This window comes from Anomaloglossus baeobatrachus, chromosome 6 (assembly GCF_048569485.1).
Source record: "Anomaloglossus baeobatrachus isolate aAnoBae1 chromosome 6, aAnoBae1.hap1, whole genome shotgun sequence".
Lineage (NCBI taxonomy): Eukaryota > Metazoa > Chordata > Amphibia > Anura > Aromobatidae > Anomaloglossus > Anomaloglossus baeobatrachus.
This window is the reverse complement of record NC_134358.1, coordinates 509,782,448-509,798,966: the sequence shown is the minus strand read 5'-3', so window position 1 is coordinate 509,798,966 and position 16,519 is coordinate 509,782,448. Positions and strand designations below refer to the sequence as shown.

The 16,519-nt window shown below is 49.8% G+C and overlaps 1 protein-coding gene across 1 annotated transcript in view; it reads left to right on the top strand.

Annotated features, from left to right (window-relative positions):
* Window positions 1-16,519, top strand: part of LARP4B (La ribonucleoprotein 4B) — a 160,937-nt gene that overhangs the window by 102,247 nt on the left and 42,171 nt on the right. The window contains exons 8-9 of the mRNA XM_075315469.1: window positions 10,952-11,055; window positions 12,140-12,250. Of these exons, the coding sequence (XP_075171584.1) occupies window positions 10,952-11,055; window positions 12,140-12,250 (215 nt within the window). The remainder of the gene's footprint in view (window positions 1-10,951; window positions 11,056-12,139; window positions 12,251-16,519) is intronic.

Sequence of the window (16,519 nt, the reverse complement as noted above, 5' to 3'; positions counted from 1 at the left end):
CACTTGTAGTGCGCCGGGGACTTCAGCGCGGCCTGCGCTTTTACGGCGGCCGCGCTGATAACTAGAGTCCCCGGCTTTTGCGGCCTGCTTCCGTTCGTTCCCGCCCCCAGACCTGCCAGTCAGGAGAGGGGCGGGACGCTGGCCACTTCCAGGAATCGCTCGCGCCGGCCGCTGGCAGCGGCGCGGCTGGCACTTGTGGTGCGCCGGGGACTTCAGCGCGGCCCGCGCTTTTACGGCGGCCGCGCTGATAACTAGAGTCCCCGGCTTTTGCGGCCTGCTTCCGTTCGTTCCCGCCCCCAGACCTGCCAGTCAGGAGAGGGGCGGGACGCTGGCCACTTCTATGAATCGGTCGCGCCGGCCGCTGGAACTACGGCGCGGCTGGCACTTGTGGTGCGCCGGGGACTTCAGCGCGGCCCGCGCTTTTACGGCGGCCGCGCTGTTAACTCGAGTCCCCGGCTTCTGGGCCTAGTCTCCCTTCGTTACCGCCCACAGCCCTGACAGTCAGGGTAGGGGCGTGACGCTGCATAGAGCAGAGCTGAGAGCTGGAGTATGTTTTGCATACTCCACCCCTCTCACTGTGTGCACTGTGAATCCGGATTCCCGCACTTTCTCAGGCACGCCCACGGCTTCCTTCTCTACAAGGACACCGGCAGCCATTAGTGTCAGTTTCTGTACGATACAGAGACAAGTGTGGAAGACCCTGGCATTCTGATAGTCACACAATCGCTGTGACAGGCGTTAAGCAGCACCTGTGGTGCTAACCCCACTAGTGCAGAAGTGCACTTATAGATATGCTTGTACTATATACATTGCACTGTTTGGTCGCACGTTGTATATACCCTCCTGGATTATGCGGAGGAGTTATCAGCATATTCTCTGTGTAAAACAAAGGTGCAGAACCACATGTTTTTCTATACAGCTGGTACAGCATGTACGGCTATACGGCCGGCAGGTACATAGACTCCCATTGTATGCACTAATGGCCAGGGGATGAGGACGGTGTCTGCAGTATTTACTGACAGTTTTTCTGAGACTATGGCTATGATACTAGAAGCCTAGCAGTCCGGACATGTCTCTCACAATATGGGCACTGTTGAATCATTGATCCATGGCCCCCCTCAGTGTGAATAACTAACAGCTCCGGGAATGTCACACGCATCCCAGAGTCACGGCTCTGCACGGACGTCAGTCCCAGACAGCCTAAGTGGGCTCGCTATGAGCGGCCTCGGTTTCATCAGGGTCCTAACAGAAGGACTCGCTGTGTAATGAGGCGGAAGTAGCGGCTCAGGATTCTGATCCTGAGACCGCTCTCAATCTGGATACACCTGATTGTGACGCCATAGTAAATAATCTTATAGCGTCCATCTATAGAATGTGGGTTATTTCTCACAGCTCCTCCAGTGGAGGAGTCAGCTTCACGTATTTTTCTGGACCACTCTGCCTTCAGAGAGGCAGTCCAGGAACACCACGCTTATCCAGATATGCGCTTCTCCAAACGGCTTAGGATACACGTTATCCCTGTCCCCTGACTTGGTCAAGGACTGGACCCAATGTCCCGAGCGGCATCCTCCAATCTCCAGGCTTGTAGCTAGATCCATAGTTGCAGTGGGAGATGGAACTGCAAACTCAAAGATGCCACTGACAGACAGATGGATCTCTGGTCGAAAGCCATCTATGAGGCTGTCGGCGCACCGTTGGCTCCGGCATTCTCTCCCTTGGGGCACTCCAAGCTATTTCAGCTTGTCTTACACAGATTGACACGGTTACACGTACATCTGTGCCGCAGGTGGCATCCTTAACCTCTCAAATGTCTGCATTTGTTTCTTACGCGATTCAGGTTGTCCTGGACTCTGCGAACCGTGCGGCGGTAGCCTCCGCTACTCCGTGTTTTTAAGCAGAGCCTGGTCTGATCGTTAAGTGAATGGAAGGCAGATTCTGCTTCCAAAAAAGGTTGCCTAACCAGTTGCCTTTTTCTGCTGACCGACTGTTTGGTGAGCGTTGGATGTAACCATCAAACAGTCCAGGGGTAAGGATTCATCCTTTCCTCAGCCCGGACACAACAAACCCCAACAGAGCAAGAGGCAGTCGGGGTTTTCGGCCTTTTCGAGGCTCGGGCAGGTCCCATTTTTCCTCGTCCAATGTGGACTCAAAAGGATCAGAGGAGCTAAGATTCTTAGCGGGCTCAGTCTCGCCCAAAAAAGCGACAGTCTGAAAACCCGCTTCCAAGGCGGCTTCCTCATGACTTGCGGCCTCGGTCGGTAGCAGGCTCTCCCGCCTTGGCGATATTTAGCTGCCATAGGTCAATGACCATTGAGTGTGAGACATTCTGTCTCACGGGTACAGGATAGAGCTCACTTCTCGTCCTCCAACTCGATTCTTCAGAATTTCTCCACCTCCCGGCCGGGCCGCTGCTCTTCTGCAAACAGGGTGCACTCTATAGGCAGAAAGAGTGATGACCCCCGTTCCTCTTCAGGAACAAGGTCACGGTTTTTACCCCAAATTCTTTGCGGTACCTATAACAACGGGCCGTTCCGTCCCGTTCTGGATCTAAAAATGCTCAGCAAGCTCGTGGACACCAGGCGGTTCCGGATGGAATCCCTCCGCCATGTCATCGCCTCAAGGTCCCAAGGATATTTCCTAGCATCATTAGGCATCAAGGATGCTTATCCACACGTGCCGATTGATCCAGAGCACTAGCGTTTCTACGCTTCGTTATAGGAGACGAACACCCTCTGTTCGTAGCTCTACCTTCCGGCTAGCGACAGTCCAACTGGTCTTCGCCAAGGTCAGGGCAGCAGTAGTCACAGTCCTGCACTCTCAGGGTCACTCTGTGGTCCCGTATTTAGACGATCTACTTGTCAAGGCACTCTCTTAGGAAACATGCCAACACTGCCCGAACGTTGCGCTGGAGACTCTCTAGAGTTTTGGGTGGATCATCAACTTTTTAAAGTCAGATCCGACCCCGACCCTATCGATAACATATCTAGGCATAGAGTTTCTTACTCTCTCAGCGATAGTGAAGCTGCCGCTAGACAAACAGCATTCACTACGGGCTGCAAGCTCTTCTTTAAGAACCAGTCGCACACATTGAGACGCCTCATGCACTTCCTACGTAAGATGGTAGCAATGGAGGCAGTTCCTTTCGCGCAGTTTTACTGCGTCCACTACAATGGGACATTCTCCGCCAATGGGACGAGGAGTCGACGTCCCTCAACAGAGTCGTCGTTCTTTCTCAGGCGGCCAAGGAATCTCTACGGTGGTGGCTTCTTCTCACCTCTTGGTCAAAAAGAAGGTCCTTCCTATCCCCGTCCTGGGCGATAGTTACGACAGACGCGAGTCTATCAGGGTGGGGAGCAGTTTTTCTCCACTACAGCGCTCAGGGTACGTGGACTCAGCAAGAGTCCACTCTTCAGATCAATGTTCTTGAACACAGAGCAGTGTATCTTGCCCTACAATCCTTCCAACAGCGGCTGGAAAGCAAGCATATCCGACTTCAGTCGGACAGCTCCACAGCGGTGGCATACATCAACCACCAAGGTAGAACGCGCAACCGGCAAGCCTTCCAGGAAGTCCGGCAGGTTCTGATGTGGGTGGAAGACACGGCATCCACCATATCCACAATTCCCATCCCAAGTGTGGAAACTAGGAAGCTGACTTCCTAAGTCGCTGAGGTGTGGCTGAAAGAGTATGATGGTCTCACCCGGACGGGTTTCAGGAGATCTGGCGCCGCTGACAGAGGCCGGACGTCGATCTAATGGCGTCACGGCACAACAACAATGTGCCAGCTTCATGGCACGGTTTCACAATCATCGAGCTCTGGCGGCAAACGCCTTAGTTCAGCATTGGTCGCAGTTCCAGCTACCTTAGGTGCCACCTCTGGCATTGTTGCCCAGAGTACTGCGCTAGATCAAGACCGACTGCGGCCGCGCCATCCTCGTCGCTACAAATTGGCCGAGGATGTTGTGGTACTCGGTTCTGTGGTGCCTCACGGTAGGCTAACCGGGGGCACTACCAGACCAATCAGACTGGCTGTCTCAAGGGCCATTCTTCCATTTGAATTCTACGGCCCTCAACCGGATGGTGTGGCATTGAGTCCTGGAACCTAGTGTCGTCAGGATTATCTCAGGACGTGGTTGCCACCATGAGACAGGCTAGCATACCAACGTCCGCCAAGATTGACCACAGGACGTGGAAGATGTTCTTATCTCGGTGCTCGGCGCAGGGTGTTTCTCCCTGGCCGGTTGCATCGTCTATGTTTCCTTCCTTCCTGCAATCTAGGTAGGAAAATGGGTTGTCGCTCAGTTCCCTTTAGGGACAAGTCTCAGCGCTATCTGTATTTTTTCAGAAACGACGACTTCCTCAGGTACGCACGTTCCTACGGGGAGTTTGTCTTCTCAGCACTCCGTACAAGCGGCCGTTAGAGCCCTGAGATCTGAACAAGGTTCTAATTGCTCTCCAGATGCCGCCTTTCGAGCCTTTGAAGGATGTCTCCCTTCCCGTTTTTCACGGGAAGTGGCCTTCTAGTAACGGTCTCGTCTCTTAGGAGAGTTTCCGAGCTAGCAACGCTCTCATACAAACTCCCTTCCTGGTCCTTCACCAGGACAGGGTAGTTCTGCGTCCGGTTCCGGAATTTCTCCCTAAGGTGGTATCCCATTTTCATATCAATCAGGATATCACCTCACCTTCTTTGTGTCCTCGTCCAGTCCATCAATTTCAGAAAGATTTGCATCTGTTGGTTCTGGTGAGAGCACTCAGGTTCTACTTCCCGCATGGCGCTCCTGCGCCACCCGGATGCACTCTTTGTCCTTGTCGCTGGTCGGCGTAAACAGTCGCAAGCTTCCAGATCCACCCTTGCTCGGGGGCTCGAGGAACCAATTCTTGAAACCTACAGTTCTACTGGGCTTCTGGTTCTCTCAAGGCCGAAGGCCCATTCTACCAGAGCCGTGGGTGCATCCTGGGCATTACGGCACCAGGCTACGGCTCAGCAGGTGTGTCAGGCACCCACCTGGTCGAGTCTACTTACTTTTACCAAGCATTATCAGATGCATACCTACGCTTCGGCAGACGCCAGCCTAGGTAGATAAGTCATTCAGGCGGCGGTTGGCCACCTGTAGGAGACGGCCGTTTGACGGCCCTATCATGAGGTATTCTTTTACCCACCCAGGGATTGCTTTTGGACATCCCAATTGTCTGGGTCTCCCAATGGAGCGACAAAGAAGAAGGGAATTTTGTTTACTTACCGTAAATTCCTTTTCTTCTAGCTCCAATTGGGAGACCCAGCACCCGCCCTGTTTTCTCGGGGTTTTTCTGTTTTTTCGGGTACACATGTTGTTCATGTGGTATGGTTCAGTTCTCCGATGTTTCCTCGGATTGAATTGGTCTTTAAACCAGTTATTGGCTTTCCTCCTTCTTGCTTTGGCACTAAAACTGGTGAGCCAGTGATCCCACTGGGGGTGTATAGCCAGAAGGGGAGGGGCCTTACACTTTTAAGTGTAATACTTTGTGTGGCCTCCAGAGGCAATAGCTATACACCCAATTGTCTGGGTCTCCCAATTGGAGCTAGAAGAAAAGGAATTTACGGTAAGTAAACAAAATTCCCTTCTTTTCCGTCAATCTTGCCATATAAGGGCTTGTTTTTTGCGGGACAAGTTGTACTTTTAAATGATACCATAAGTTTTACCATATAATGCACTGGAAAACAGCAAACAAAATTCCAAGTACTGAAAAATTGCCAAAAAAAAAAAAGTGAGATTGCACAATAGTTTTTGGGATATTTTCTTCACGGTGTTCACTATATGGTAAAACCGATGCGTCATGGTGATGCCTGAGGTCGGTGCGAGTTTGTAGACACCAAACATGAATAGGTTTACTTGTATTTAAGGGGTTAAAAAAAAAATTCACAAGCTTGTCCAAAAAAAGTGGCGCGCGTTTTGCGCCATTTTCCGAAATCAATAGCGTTCTCATTTTTCTGGATCTATGGCTGTGACTGCTTATTTTTTGCATCTTGAGCTGAGCTTTTAATGGCACTATTTTTGCGCAGATGCTACGTTTTGATCGCCTGTTATTGCATTTTGTGCAAAATTTGCGGCGACCAAAAAATGTAATTTTGGCGTTTGGAATTTTTTTGCCACTACGCCGTTTACCAATCAAATTATTTGATTTCATATTTTGATAAAGCATTTCTGAACGCGGTGATGCAAAATATGTGTATTTTTTATTTTTTTTAACCCTTTAATTTTCAATAGGGTGAAAGGGGGGTGATTTGAACTTAGGTTTTTTGTGTTTTTTTTAATTTTTTAAAACTTATTTTTTATATTTTTTTTTTACTAGTCCCCCTATTGGGACTATAGCGATCAGCAATCCGATCCCTGCCCTATCTCCAGATCACAGCTACAGAGCTGAGAACTGCAGATTTGGTGCTTTACTTTCAATGCCGGCTGTATTCCAGCATTGAGAGGAAGTGACTCATGTTAGCTACAGGCGTCATCACATGACCCTGTGCTACCATGGCAACCACCGAGAGTCACGTGATCATGTCACGTGATTTCCGATGGGGCGGGGTAAGTCACTTTAATGGCGGCGCACATATACATCTCTCTGCTAGATTTTGGCAGCGAGATGCAAGGGGTTAATAGTCGCGGGTGGAAGCGATTCCACTCGCGACTAGCAGGCACACATGTCAGCTGTTGAAAACACGTGATATGTGCGCGGATCGCCGCCGCCTGCCCACGGCAGGGGGTGGGGAGTAACTGCACACGATCTATGACATACCCAGTACGTCATGGGTTGTTAAGGGGTTAAGTGTTTGGGGACATGAAATGTTCTCTTTAACAATTTATCAGCTAAAAACTGTTTGAAATACGGATGGAAAACTGAAGTATAAAGTCTGTTTTCTGTATTTCGTTTGTCTCTCGCAAATCTCCACAGATTGAGGGTCTGATCCGCAAAACAAATGACAATTACACATGCACCAAGTCTCATGGACCAGAGGGAAAAATCTGTTTTTAAAACGTGTTTGTGTGTTTGTGTGTTTGTGTGTTTGTGTGTTTGTGTGTTTGTGTGTTTGTGTGTTTGTGTGTTTGTGTGTTTGTGTGTTTGTGTGTTTGTGTGTTTGTGTGTTTGTGTGTTTGTGTGTTTGTGTGTTTGTGTGTTTGTGTGTTTGTGTGTTTGTGTGTTTGTGTGTTTGTGTGTTTGTGTGTTTGTGTGTTTGTGTGTTTGTGTGTTTGTGTGTGTGTGTGTGCGTGTGTGTGTGTTTGTGTGTGCGTGTGTGTGTGTGTGTGTTTGTGTGTGTGTGTGTTTGTTTGTGTGTGTTTTTTTTCAATGAAGCTATGGGTCACTGCACCATCCAGGGAAAATGAAAACGTACGTCACTTGGACGTGTCACAGATGTGTGATTTGAAGCCTTCAGTGTAGAAATAAAAGAAAGTCCTGGTATCATCAAAGGAGTCCCAAGATCATCATTTATCTTACATGCACAGGCTAGATAAGCATCTGATCACCAGGATTTCCACCTATCGGGGAAATGGAAATCCTGTCCCATGGGCACAGCTGCTCCATTCACCTTCTATGCATGTGGTGGAGATGGAGTTTAGTCTTTTCAGAGTAGAGACACATAATTTCCCCTTTCAGGTTTGGTGGGTTCCCAACAGTTAAGATTGAAGATCTGGAAGACACTGCATTACTTAAAGGGTTGTCCACTACTTGAGCTACCCCTGCTCCTTCCCCATATCAAAATAAAGCTTATGCTTGGCTCTGCTGCCGGAGCCGTTCCAGCGATGTCAGCACTCGCTCTCCTATGGCTCACGTGAGGTTGTTATATAATGCGAGCCCTGCTCCCAATCACTGCCGGCTTCACGCTTCCCGCCATCAGACATATAGGTTAACTACAGAAAGTCAGAGCTGCGGCTGCCGCTCACCTCCTGGTAATTACTGAGATGTCTGAAGGCGGGGGAGAGAAAATGGTGGTGGTTGTGCACGGGACTCGCATGACATAATATCCTATGGGGAATGAGAAGGGGCTGTCAAAGTAGTAGATTAAGGCTATGTGCGCACTTACCGGATTTTTCGCGGATTTTGCCGCGGATTTGCTGCATGTTTCGCTGCAGAAAATGTTCATAACATCTCTGCAGTGAATCACCAGCAAATCCTATGGAGAAAAAAAATCCTGTGCGCACTGGGCGGAATTTGACAGCTGCATGTTTTGCTGCGGGATTCCCGCAGCAAAAACAAGTGCATGTCACTTCTTTTCCGCACGTCGCTGCGGGATTTCACTCCATTGACTCAATGTTAATCATGAAATCCCGCAGGGAATAACGCAGGCAGCAAATTCTGTGCGGTTCACTGCGTTTTCCTGCGTTATTCCCTGCGGTATTTTGCGGTTTACCTCCGGTAATGTGCATCACTTGCTTGCGGTTTTGCAGGGAAGTGATGTCATTACAGGAACAGGAAGCCGTGCAGAGAGTAAACACACACATCAGACACAGAACACACATCACAGACATAGATCACACAGACACAGACACATAGAACACACATAGAAAGAAAACGGAAATATAGAAAACAAAGAACGTGGGCTCCGCTGCATATTTACCTTCCAGCCGAGGTAAGCACACAGCGGCGACCCGGTATTCTCAGGCTGGGGAGGGAGAGGGGCAGGGGTAATGTCCCCCGCCTCACTCCCCCTCCGGCAGCCGAGAATATCAGCCGCAGCTGCCCCGGCACTGTCGCATCCATTATGCGGCACTGCCGGCGTGTCCTCGGCTCTTCTTGCCACCGTGTAGCAGTGGTCACAAGGTAATACAAGGGGTTAATGGTGATGGGGGACCACCGCCATTAACCCCAGGCTTGATCATGGCAGCGTCTATGAGACAGCTGACATGATCAACCCGTAAGTAAAGTGAATAAAACACAGACACCGAAAAATCCTTTATTTTAAATAAAACCAACAAGCCTCGTTCACCATTTTATTAACCCCTCCCGCACCAAAGCTCCGGCGTAATCCACCGCTCCGACATCCACAGCTCCGGCTCCGACGTCCTGCACTGCTTCCATCCAGCCGCGACTGTCACAGACAGGCTGAATGCAGCAGACAGCAGAGGTAATTATCGGTCATTTCCCACGGCCGGTAATGTGAACTCACTGCCGACCGTGGGAAATGTAGCGATCTGTCATCTATCTATCTATCCCTCTGTCTGTCTATCTATCTATCCCTCTATCTATTCTTCTGTCTATCTACTATCAGAATTAAATGTATTTTTTTTTTTTTTTTTTCTTCAATGTGCTTTATTGCATTGAATGCAATAAAGCACATCCCAACCCGCACGCGGCAAAACCGCGGCAATACCGCGAATAATACCGCGGTAAAGCCGCGGCAAACCGCATGCGGTTTTCGGGTGCGGTTTCCCGCGGTTTTTTCCGCGGGTGCGGTAATCTTTGAGAGGATGCGGAATTTTCTCAAGAAAATTCCATTTCCCAGTGCGCACAGAGCCTGAATCTTTTCAATTTTATGCAGGAAATGTCATTTTGAGAAACATTAAGTCAGTCAATCACCCTGGCTTCCTTTTTTTTTTCTTAAAAAATAAAAAATCTGCGCTTTTATACTTTTATGTTGGGGAAGCCCCTACCTGTATCTCCTTCTCTGTGACGGCTGCTTGTTTTTTTATACATAGTAGAGTGCACAGACTCCACAATCCAGCCTCACTCCCACTACACCAGGTCCACAGACCTGTACAGTTTATACCGCACACTTACACATACATTTTCTCTATGCAGGAAGCAAATTAGTGTAATTTTTTCTCTCTAACAACTTTCTTGCACATGATTAGAGATGAGCGGACCTCTGGAAGTTCGGTTTGGCAGGTTCAGCCGGACGTTAGATAAAGTTCAGTTTGGGACCTGAACTTTACCTGAACCCCAATGGACGTCACTATTTGGGCTATTCGGTTCTCCGCCCACATGCAGCCAGCCATAAACAGATCACTTCTGGGGAAGGGTGGGCAGGGTATTATTCAATAGAATGTGTCAGCAGTAGTGCATTTTCTGTATGTGTTTTAAATATTGTGGGGGTTTTGTATGTGATGACATTTACTCTGTAGTAATGCCCCCTGCTATTACTCTTGTGCCTGGGATCTTGCTCCATCTTCGGAGGCGGATGCACATGCTCAGTAGCTTCCCTTCTCCTGCTGCGTAGTGGTCTGACCATGAAAAGCCCAGTGTTAGGGTACTGTCTCACTAAACGACGTACCAGCGATTCCGACCACGATAAGACCTGGTCAGGATCGCTGGTGCGTCGCTACATGGTCGCTGGTGAGCTGTCAATCAGACAGATCTCACCAGTGATCAGCCACCAGCAACTCGTGGAAACGATGCTGCGCTTGGTAACCAAGGTAAATATCGGGTAACTAAGCAAAGCGCTGTGCTTGGTTACCCGATGTTTACCTTGGTTACCAGCGTCCACAGCTTCCAGATTCCGGCTCCCTGCACATTCAGATCGTTGCTCTCTCGCTGTCAAACACAGCGATGTGTGCTTCACAGCGGGAGAGCAACGAGCAAAAAATGAACCAGCACTGTGTCTAACAAGCAGCGATTTCACAGCAGGGGCCAGGTCGCTGCTTAGTATCACACACAGCGAGATCGCTGATAAGGTCACTGGTACGTCACAAAAACTGTGACTCAGCAGCGATCTCGCTATGTGAGAAGTACCCCTTAGTTTCAATGGGAGGGCCAAAGCTTGTGCCACAGATGTAACAAATAAGCTGGAGGTGACGAGCAGAGCCGCACAGTAGTGAGCAAAGATGCTAAAAGGTGTGGACATTACACTGTTACACAATTTTTCTGCTGTAGATTTCTTAAAATAATTGTGTGCAATACTCCAGATTTTTTTTTTTGTTTTTTAATTCATGGTTTACACTTATACGATTGGTTATTTGATCCTGTGCACCTTTCATTTCAGCTTTGCCTTTAGTCCAAGTGGATGAGAAAGGAGAAAAAGTCAGACCGAATCAGAATCGTTGCATTGTTATACTGCGTGAAGTTCCTGAGTCGACTCCAATAGAAGTAAGAACGGCGTCTGCACAGCTTTCTGTATTTATTACTCCAAGACGTGATGGTCTCTCATTCCGTACAGAAGATAGTGCCACCCGTCTTATTCCTTCTGGTTTCCACTTAACGCTCTTTATTCGCTTCTATGCCAACACCTACAGCCCAGTGGAATGTAAAATAAATAAAAAAGGATCTTTGACTACAGTTTTCTCCATATTTCCGGCACAAGAAAGCCATAAATCATGGAGAGATAATAGTTATTGAATCCTATATGGAAGCAATTAGCACACTGGGCAGTCACTTATATTAATAATTATTGTGCTCATCACCCGTCATTTTAAAAGGAGTATCCAAGCTATTACCTATTCTTACAATAGGTGGTAACTACTAGATTTAGTTAAAATCTTATCAGATTGGCGTGTGATAACTACTGATTGTGAGAAAGGGGGACATATGGTCTCCTTGCTCACCGAGGAGCACCAGTCCGGCAGGGTTACTGCCACCCAATTCAATGTCTAAGGGACTGTCCGATACTCCACAACAGGGCTTGGATATGTACACCAGTCCTACATAGACTGAATTGAAGCCCATAGCATGTCCGATTTGTCGCAAAAAAAAACCCACTGCAGCTTCCAGGTATTGACCCAACCTTAGGCCGGTTTCACACATCTGGCTTTTCGCCGGTTTGCCGGATTCGCCAGTACAGTGTATACAGTACAATGGCAGCGCCGCATCTTCCAGGTCACATGACAGCATGTGACCGACGCTTGTGGTGCTGCCATTGTACTGTATACACTGTACTGGCGTGTGCCGAATCCGGCAAACCGTCGAAAAGCCGGATGTGTGAAACTAGCCTAAGTTTGCTTCAAGATTGACAACAGGCTTCTAACTTGATTCCATCTTCAAAAACCTGTCCAAGGAAAGCAGCACTTGGCTAGCCATTTTGGCCTTTGTGTTTTAAGTCTTGACCCCCAGACCCTATGATGCCTCTGAAAGTGCAGTTACAATGTGTAGATGTATAGTTTGCGTAGTAGAAAGATGTTTTTTTTTTTTTATTTTTTAATGCAGCCCTCTATATTTAATGCTTTTCCTTTATTAGGAGGTAGAAGCCCTCTTCAAGGGAGAGAACTTGCCGAAGTTTATTAATTGTGAATTTGCCTATAATGACAACTGGTTCATCACATTTGAGTCAGAAGCGGATGCACAACAGGTAAGGAGTTCATGTTTCTGCGCCGGTTGCTTTGGATGGCTTTAGACTGTGAAAGATCATTGTTTTGACCGATAGAGATGCATTGTGAGTCTTCATTTACACATTTTTCGGTATATGGTGTTTGTACTTTGTAGCGTTTAAGCTCAATTTACAGGATTGCTCTCAACATCCACCTCCTTGGAGCGCAATGTTCCTCTGCCTCCGGGCTCCCTACTTACCAAAGTCCGGTGTGCTCCTGATTGGCATTAGACTCCAGGGAAATTGTTACACCACAGCTCCTTGTTGTTAAAAGCAAAGCCTGTTTTGTCCTTTCTGCATCAGAGGGCAGTGCCACTGAAGCGCTTATACATGCTATTGGAAAGAGCTTCTAAGCCCTGCACTCCTTGATTAGCAGTCCGGTCACCACTGGAAAAAACTTCAGGAGTGGCTGGTAACCTGGCATCGAGCAGTAACCTGCAAATTAAGAATCCCTCTATTCTTGAAAACGGAGAGAATTTTTAATAACAAGTAAATTGCAAAGTTGATTATTTTCTGACAATAAGCTTTTAAAATTTCCTCTTTTAGCCAAACTTGAGTATTCTAAATGTTTCCAAACTTTTAAATTATTGATCTGATCTACTGATCCTCACATCACTAGTAAATGATCACTATCATTTCTTTTTCGCTCCTAATTGGGAGACCCAGACAGTGGGTGTATAGCTACTGCCCTCTGGAGGCCGCACAAAGAACTACACTTAAAAGTGTAAGGCCCCTCCCCTTCTGGCTATACACCCTCCCGTAGGAGTACAGATTCCTCAGTTTTAGCTTTGTGCGCAAGGAGGTCAGACACGCACGCATAGCTCCATTGTTTTTAGTCAGCAGCAGCTGCTGACTATGTCGGATGGAAGAAAAGAGGGCCCATACAGGGCCCCCAGCATGCTCCCTTCTCACCCCACTGTATGTCGGAGGTGTTTGTAAGGTTGAGGTACCCATTGCGGGTACGGCGGCAGGAGCCCACATGCTGATTCCTTCCCCATCCCTTTTTACAGGGCTCTGGGTGAAGTGGGATTTACCGGTCTCCAGGCACTGAGACCGTGCTCCATCTACAGCCCCTGGAGAAGATGCTGGATGGAGCGGAGTACATCAGGGACATGGCCCTGCTTCCTCAAGGTACTCTGTGTCCCCGTGCATTTGGCGCTCACACCGCAGCTTGCTGGGTGTTGTAGTGCGCCGGGGGACATCAGCGCTACGGCGCTTGTGCCAGGCCTCATTCAGCTTCGCTGAAGCAGGCACACTTCTAGGAATAGGTCGCGCCGGCCGCTGGGACTGCGGCGCGGCTGGCACTTGTGGTGCGCCGGGGACTTCAGCGCGGCCCGCGCTTTTACGGCGGCCGCGCTGATAACTCGAGTCCCCGGCTTTTGCGGCCTGCTTCCGTTCGTTCCCGCCCCCGGACCTGCCAGTCAGGAGAGGGGCGGGACGCTGGCCACGTCTAGGAACGGTCATGCCGGCCGCTGGGACTGCGGCGCGGCTGACACTTGTGGTGCGCCGGGGACTTCAGCGCGGCCCGCGCTTTTACGGCGGCCGCGCTGATAACTCGAGTCCCCGGCTTTTGCGGCCTGCTTCCGTTCGTTCCCGCCCCCAGACCTGCCAGTCAGGAGAGGGGCGGGACGCTGGCCAGTGCATCAGCGCTGAGGGCTGGAGTCGTTTTTACATACTCCAGCCCTCACAATCGGCACAGAGGGGACACTGTTTCCCGCACTTTTGTTTGGGAACTCCCACGGACCGCTCCTCTCCACAGACGCCGGCAGCCATTCCTGCTGACACGCTGAGCTGCAGAGGGGAGCCGGGGAGACCCAGACAAGGAATTCTGCAGCTCTTACCCGCTATTCAGCGGGCGGTAAGCAGCCCTCAGGGCTCACCCCCTCTTGTGCCAGTATTATTCTTAGTATTTTGTTTCTACAAATACTTTGTATTGCATAGCGCTGGTCGCCCTTTGGCTATAGACTCTCTCACATTGCAGAGAGCCAGCAACATGTCGTCCGTAAAACGCAAGGGTGCCAAGGCACAGACATTATATGCCTCCTGCACCGCTTGTGGGACTTTTCTACCGGCAGGCTCCACGGACCCCCATTGTGTGCAGTGCTCGGCCCCTGCGGCGCTTGCACAGTCGGGACCTCTGCTGGACGTGACCCAGGGTGTACCACCTGTGAATGCTGTCCAGGTGACAGGAACTGAGTTTGCAGCTTTTGCTGACAGAATGTCTCTCACTATGTCACAAATTCTTGACACATTGCGAGCTAGGCCTGTACTTCAGGCCACGGACACTGTGCAATCATTGCCCCCTGGTCCCCCTCAGCTCCAAGCTCCGGGACGGGCATATACACCTCAGGGTGAAGACTCTGACTCGGACGATGGCCCCGGGCAGCCTAAGCGGGCTCGCTATGACGGGCCTTCACATTCATCTCAATGGTCAGGATCCCAGCGAGATGAATCTATGGGTGATGAGGCGGACGTAACTGATCAGGATTCTGATCCTGGGACCGCTCTCAATCTAGATACACCAGATGGTGGCGCCATAGTTAATGATCTTATATTTAACATCAATAAGATGTTAAATATTTCCCCACCAGCTCCTCTTGTGGAGGAGTCAGCTTCGCAGCACGAGAGAATCCATTTCAGATACCCTAAGCGTACTTTAAGCACTTTTCTGGACCACGCTGACTTTAGAGACGCAATCCAGAAACCCCACGCTTATCCTGAAAGGCGTTTTCCTAAACGGCTTAAAGATACACGCTATCCTTTTCCCCCTGAGGTGGTCAAGGGTTGGACCCAGTGTCCAAAAGTGGATCCTCCAATTTCCAGGCTTGCAGCTAGATCCTTGGTTGCAGTTGAAGATGGAGCGGCACTTAAAGATGCCACTGACAGGCAGATGGAGCTCTGGCTGAAATCCATCTATGAAGCGATTGGAGCGTCATTAGCGCCTTCTTTTGCAGCCGTATGGGCACTCCAAGCTATCTCAGCCGGGCTTGCGCGAGTTGACTCCGTCACACGTGCATTTGCCCCGCAGGTAGCACCATTGACCTCGCAAATGGCGGCATTCGCGTCGTACGCGATTAATGCTGTTCTTGACGCTACAAGCCGCACGGCAGTGGCGTCAGCCAACTCCGTTGTTTTGCGTAGGGCCCTGTGGTTGAGACATTGGAAAGCAGATTCTCATTCCAAGAAGTGCTTAACCAATTTGCCTTTTTCTCGTGACCGATTGTTTGGAGAGCGTTTGGATGAAATCATCAAACACTCCAAGGGTAAGGACTCATCCTTACCGCAACACAGACAAAACAGACCCCAACAGAGGAAGGGTCAGTCTGGTTATCGGTCCTTTCGAGGACCGGGCAGGTCCCAATTCGCCTCGTCAAAAAAGACTCAAAAAGACCAGAGACGCTCAGATTCTTGGAGGTCTCAGTCACGCCCAAAAAGGACAGCCGGAGGAACCGTTGCCAAGACGGCGTCCTCCTGACTTGCGGTCTCCGATTCCCACACCCGCGGTCGGTGGGAGGCTTTCCCACTTTGGCGACATCTGGCTGTCACACGTCAAAGACCGTTGGGTGAGGGATATTCTGTCTCACGGGTACAGGATAGAGTTCAGTTCTCGTCCGCCAACTCGTTTCTTCAGAACTTCTCCACCACCAGACCGAGCCGATGCTCTGTTGCAGGCGGTGGCCGCTCTAAAGGCGGAAGGAGTGGTGACCTCCGTCCCGCTTCAGGAACAAGGTCACGGTTTTTACTCCAATCTGTTTGTGGTCCCAAAAAAGGACGGATCGTATCGGCCCGTCCTGGATCTAAAGTTGCTCAACAGACACGTAAAAGTCAGGAGGTTCCGGATGGAATCCCTACGCTCCGTCATAGCCTCAATGTCTCAAGGAGATTTTCTAGCATCAATAGATATCAAGGATGCGTATCTCCACGTGCCGATCGCACCAGAGCATCAGCGTTTCCTACGCTTCGTCATACACGACGAACACCTACAGTTCGTAGCGTTACCTTTCGGTCTGGCAACAGCCCCCCGGGTCTTCACCAAGGTCATGGCAGCAGTAGTAGCTGTTCTGCACTCGCAGGGTCACTCGGTCATCCCGTATCTAGACGACCTGCTTATAAAGGCACCCTCTCAAGAGGCATGCCAACACAGTCTGAAGGTGGCACTAGACACTCTCCAGAGTTTCGGGTGGATTATCAACTTTCCAAAGTCTCATCTAACCCCGACCCAATCTCTGACTTATCTTGGCATGGAGTTTC